Raw genomic sequence first — 6,000 nt, 5'->3', positions numbered from 1 at the left:
CATCTCAGGAGGGATTTTGTCACTCCTCTTTGCAGATCCTCTCCAAGTCATTAATTCTCATATATCATACAAGAGAATATGAGAATAAATACAAAATACTGTTATTATATACTATTATTATGAATTTATTTTATTATTCATTATTATTTTATTTGTTGTTGTTGGAATAAAAGCATACAGTTCCACCCCTAAAACAGTCATTATGGCGAAAGCAGATGAATGAGAATGATATTTTACGAATTCACAACAATAGCCACCAATTCGTGGAATTAAAATAGTAACAAAACACCACAAGATTGTGTTGCAGCCTCGGTGTTGAGGACTGGCCAAACAGGCTTCCTTGATGATAACGAATTTAGAAAAAAATGTTTTAAAATGAATTAGGCTATTTTTTTTTTTTTTTTTAATTACGTTCCTGTGATTTTGTTTTGTTTGCTGTATCTATGTATTCTCGAAAATGCTCATTGCAACAAACAGTCGCGTCGTTCAGTTTTCTAGCAGCAGATAAATAGGTGATGGGACCTTCTGCTCACCCCTCCCCGCTCCTCGCACAGCCGCAGTCGGTGGCGATGCTCGAGCAGACGGCGAAGAGCCGCTGCCGCTGCTGGCTGTGACGATCCTCCGATCCGGCATCACAGCATCAGACTCCTCCATCCGTCCGCGCGGCGCTGCACCTGCGAACAGCGCTGCCATTGAATACCATGGCAAGGCAAGAAGGACGTAAAGACATTTAAACAGGTGCCTCTCCTCCAAAAGACAAGGTAGGGAAACCTCCAGATGGGGAGCGAATGGGATTTGAAATCAGTCTGCTTTGCATTTTACAACATATAAATGATTTTTACAGAGCAAGAGCTTAAGCATTATTATAAAGCTAAAATGACTGAGAGGCATTAGTGCTTGCATCCAGCTGCTTGCAGTGAAGATGTGCTTTAAGAGTAGCCTACATATCTGATAGATGAAAGGATGCTGATGCAGGGGCGCTTTTATAAGCAGTGGAACCCGCCTTTATTTAATATCAGCACTCATCAGGACCCTCCCTTCCTTTCTGATTCTCCACCATTGTACTGTAGGCTATGATTCAAAATGATCTCAATAATAGCAGGTTCCTATCCACTAAATACAAGTAAATGTGTCTTTAATTTATCTTAATTTGATTCTTTGTTCTGCACAAAAGAACAATGAGTTTTAAGAGACTAACATAGAAGGAATGCATAATTGTAGAGAACAATGGCTTTTGTGATTAATGGCTAATTTTCTACTAATTTCTTCTACAATGGATGATCTGATGTTTTGTGTGTGTGTGTGTGTGTGTGTGTGTGTGTGTGTGTTTAATTACCATTGCATGCACTGTAAAAATGTTATGGAAAGGAAATGCAAAAAATCTATAATAAAGACCCATTATTGTTTAACTCCATTAGTTATCCTAATATTTACAGTAAAAATATTATATTTATAGATAAAATACATATAATTCTGCACTAAAACATTGAAAAAATAAATAGTTTGAATCACGTTGTCTACTGAGAAATAGTGCATATGTTTAATGCATTATATTTATAGTATTTTTGTTGAAAAAAATAATAGTTGTATATTTAAAAAATAAAAAAGTAATAGTTGTAATTCACAGGAACAAAGGCATTCCCAGAATTCAATGCACAAACCATGACCTGTTTATATTTTATTCAAAAAGCTGTTTTTGTTGTTGTTGTTGTTATCAGTTATGTACAAAATTGTTTTGTTGCAATTATGCATAAATATAATTTAATATTATATATGTAAATATAGTCACCAAAATGCCATTCCATCTTGCTTGTAACAGTGTCTTTTTTTTTACAGTAAAGTTATTGCAACCTTAGTTACTCGTTTTATCAATTTAATATTTATAGGGATAGTCCACCCCCAAAAATTTTAAAACAAAGACATTTATTTTATTTTAATAACCGGTATGACTCTTTCTTTTGTAATACATAAAAAAAAGATAGAAACATAGAAAGAATGTTAACCAAAAAGTTTCAGTTCCCATTGATTTCTATATGGACAAAACTTACAATGGGAGGCAATGGGAACCAAAATTGGTTACCAACATTCTTCCAAATTTCTTCTTTTGTGTTCTACGGAAGAAAGTCAGTCATACAGGTTTGGAATGACACTAGGGTGAGTAAATGATCATAGAATTTTCAGTTTTGGGTGAACTATCCCATAAACACACACACACACACACACACAAGTTGGTTTTTATGGTTTATGGGGACTCTCCATAGGCGTAATGATTTTTATATAGTACAAACTGTATTTTCTATCGCCCTACACCAAACCTACATCTCACAGGAAACTTTGTGCATTTTTAGATTTTCAAAAAAAAAAAAAAAAAAAACTCATTCTGAATGATTTATAAGCCTTTTGAATTACAGGGACACTGAAAGTATCCTCATAAATCACCTTCAAGTTGTAATGTATGTCATACCCATTTCATTAAACAAATTTGTGTCCTCATAAACAATAGTAGTGGATTATTTTGTTTTGTCTTTTTTTCTTTACACCAACTGTACACCTCATTATGTTTTTCTGTGTGTGCAATTTTAGACGGGAGGCAGAATGAGTGAAGAGGTGCCAGTTTCTCCCAGCTGGCTAGCTCAAGAACCCACCTGGGGAAGCAGCGGCGCGGGGAGCATAGAAAACATCACCGTCGGAACATACCCACCTGCGGTTGTCTTGCTGGCGAGGCCGCCTGCTGAGCTGTTGGTAAACCCATGGGACATCGTGCTGTGTTCATCCGGCACCCTTATAGCCTGCGAGAATGCCCTGGTGGTTTTGGTCATCTGGCAGAACCCGGCTCTGCGTGCCCCAATGTTTTTGCTGATCGGCAGCCTAGCTCTAGCCGACTTATTGGCTGGTTTAGGGTTAGTCCTGCACTTTACCTTCGCTTACCTGCTAAGATCTGACTCGGCACAGTTGCTGACTGTAGGTCTGGTGGTGGCATCCTTCTCAGCATCTGTTTTCAGCCTGCTAGCTATTACCATCGACCGCTACCTGTCGCTATACTACGCCCTCACCTACAACTCAGAGCGAACAGCCGTGTTCACATACACCATGCTGGTGCTTTTGTGGGGAGTATCGTTGTGTTTGGGTTTGTTGCCGGTTACCGGTGTGAACTGCTTGGGCCAGGAGGCGTACTGCAGCGTGGTTTGGCCCCTAACAAAAAACAATGTAGCCGTTCTGTCCATCTCCTTCCTTCTACTGTTCGGCCTCATGCTTCAGCTCTACGTGCAGATTTGTAAAATCGTCATGCGACATGCACACCAAATCGCCCTACAACACCACTTTTTAGCCGCAAGTCCACACTATGTCACTACACGGAAAGGTGTATCCACCCTGGCAATCATTCTGGGCACATTTGCCGCTTGCTGGATGCCGTTTACGGTCTACTCGCTCATAGCCGATTATACGTACCCTCCCCTTTACACGTATGCCACCCTGGTTCCCGCCACCTACAACTCGGTGATCAACCCCGTAATTTATGCCTTCCGCAATCAAGAGATCCAGAAAGCATTGTGGCTGGTGTGCTGCGGATGTATCCCTGCCAACGTGGCCCAGCGGGCACGGACCCCCAGCGACGTGTGATGTGCCTAGGGAATTGCACAGGCCAGAGATTCCCCCAATCCCTGGGAGGAGAAGGGGAGTGCACGTCACCCGTTTATGTCTTCCCCTAATAATTGTTATGTGACAACCACTGCCACACAATCTTTGCCTGATCCCAATCCGACCAGCTGTCACACCCTTTCCAAAAAAAAAAAAGGGGCGGAAACGGATGCTGTGTGGCAGGCAGCTGTAAATATCTTGTGTATATATATATATATATAAATATATATATATATGCCTTTGCATTTTTGTGCTTGTTCTGGCTTGGCGACAGCCCCCTGTTGCACGGGCTGTGAGGGAGACGGAGGATGAGGGGCAGCACGAGGCAGTCCTGTTGATTGGATCCTGAAGCTCATTCATCTCGTCCTGCTGCATTCAAGAACGTGCACTGAACGTAAAGTAACCGCGGTGTGCTAAAAATAGACTAGGCGCTCGGTGATCCGCGCCTTGCGTCCTCCGAAGATACCGACCTGGAGAACGCACGCACGCACGCACGCGAGAGATAGAGACAGGCAAGCTCTCTCTTCTGTTTGATTTAAATCTCAACCCAAGCGTGGCCGAATGTAAAATGTCCTCCAAAGCAGAAAACCATGAAGAGCTAACTACAATCTCAGAATGAGAACCACTGAATAAATATCCGAACCCATCGATGCCTTTATTTTGGTTTAGAGCAGAAGTCGAACTTTCTCTGCATTCTCTTCCATAAATGCGGAATGAAAGCGACTGGGAGAAAGTGTATGTTCATTTAAACGGCCCCCTCTGAATAGAGGCTCACTTCAAAGAACTGTTGAGTACAAAACGTGCATTAAGTGGCAGAGAGAAAGAGGTTTGTTTATATGCAGCGACATGGAGGATGGAACCGAATGTATTTTCTATTGATTTGCTTTTAATTTGCATTGTCATTGTCGCTCTGAATAGAGCACTGCTCCGGTTATTATGTTCCAACTGGTAATTACTACTGGATATGGGATAGCTGTCACAATCATAGTTCATAGCATTTTGCTTGAAATTTACATATATTGCATTTGCAAAGAATGATGATTTGGGCATGACATTGAGATATTAATTAGAGGTATTTTGTTTGAAACAACACGAGTGAAGCTTTTCATCCCAAAATCAAAAGAAAAAATGAATTGCACTTCACAAATACGATTCAAAGGATTTATATACCCCCCCCCCCCCCCCCAAAAAAAAAACAGCCCTGAAAAATTTATAACAACTCCCACAAAAATATTAAGCAGCAGAACACTTTTTCAGCCATTTAAAAAATGATTAATAATAAGAGATGCCATATGACACATACATGGGACAGATATCTAAAATATATTTTATGAATTATATAGTATATATATTATACATAATGTTATATAATGAGATTATATAATTGGTTTTATAATTATGTAACTATATAGTTTTCTTATAATTAATAGATTCATTAGGTTAGGGTGTAAAAACGGACTCATCTATCATGCAAGGCCAAAATTAAACAATAGTCCCAAAATATGCTTCATTGTCTTTATGCAAAGTACATTTTTTCTATTGATTTTGGGGTGAAATATGACCTGGACAAGATTTCGTGAGATTCACCCTTGTTAAATGATATTCTAAAATGATAAAACTGTTCAAAGATGTGCCAGCCAAGCTACACTTCCACTCTCAGATGAGCCTTCCGTAGATTTACATTCAACTTGATTGTTAGTAATCTGGTGAATCTCCTCAAACGGTCCACACAACACGATTATAATGAGGAGAACACCTGGCCTCTCAGACCTGGCAAATGTCAGATGAGGGAGAATGTTATTATGAAATCTATCTTCTCGTATTTTCATGCTACTATTATGAGCTGAAGTTCACCCGTGCTTTTTACCTTACGCCCTCCAAATGCCAACCAGCCACTATCCATTTCAGTGCTGTGGCAGAATCCATCAGCGAGCAATAACTACGGACCAAGCGTTTCATCAAATTATAGCAATACTCTGGCAGCAATAACAGCCGTGCCCAAGCAAAACCAACACCTCAGCTAGCCGAAAAAAAAAACATCCATGAAAAACCCACCACGAAAATACGAGTGGATTCCAAGAATGACTGACAACTGTACTTATTTCAACATCATCCAAATGATATTAGTGAATTTTTCGGATTAGAAAAAAAAAATCAGAAACTGGACAGATGTCCCAATCCCTGTAAACATGTCCATAATCTCACAGCCTTGTGTTCACTTGTCCAGAAAGTGACTGTGCCCTGCCTGTGGTCATTTACAATATCTAACTATGAATGAAATCTCTCTGTACACTCAATGTGACCTACTCTGCCGTATGCATTTGCTTTTGCGAACTTTAGAGATGTTTATAATGTGTGAGG

General features: G+C 39.9%; 1 protein-coding gene across 1 annotated transcript; it reads left to right on the top strand.

The window, feature by feature from the left end:
* Positions 1-2,595: 2,595 nt before the first annotated feature.
* LOC306865303 (G-protein coupled receptor 12-like) lies at positions 2,596-3,621 on the top strand (the record flags this gene model as incomplete). The annotated part of the gene is made up of 1 exon (XM_079409850.1): positions 2,596-3,621. One exon carries the CDS (start codon positions 2,596-2,598, stop codon positions 3,619-3,621), a length of 1,026 nt encoding a protein of 341 aa, XP_079265976.1.
* Positions 3,622-6,000: the final 2,379 nt, after the last annotated feature.

The sequence above is a fragment of the Barbus barbus genome, assembly GCF_936440315.1.
Source record: "Barbus barbus genome assembly, chromosome: 46".
NCBI lineage: Eukaryota > Metazoa > Chordata > Actinopteri > Cypriniformes > Cyprinidae > Barbus > Barbus barbus.
Note: the sequence above shows the minus strand (reverse complement) of the source record. Positions and strands in the feature narration are given on the sequence as shown.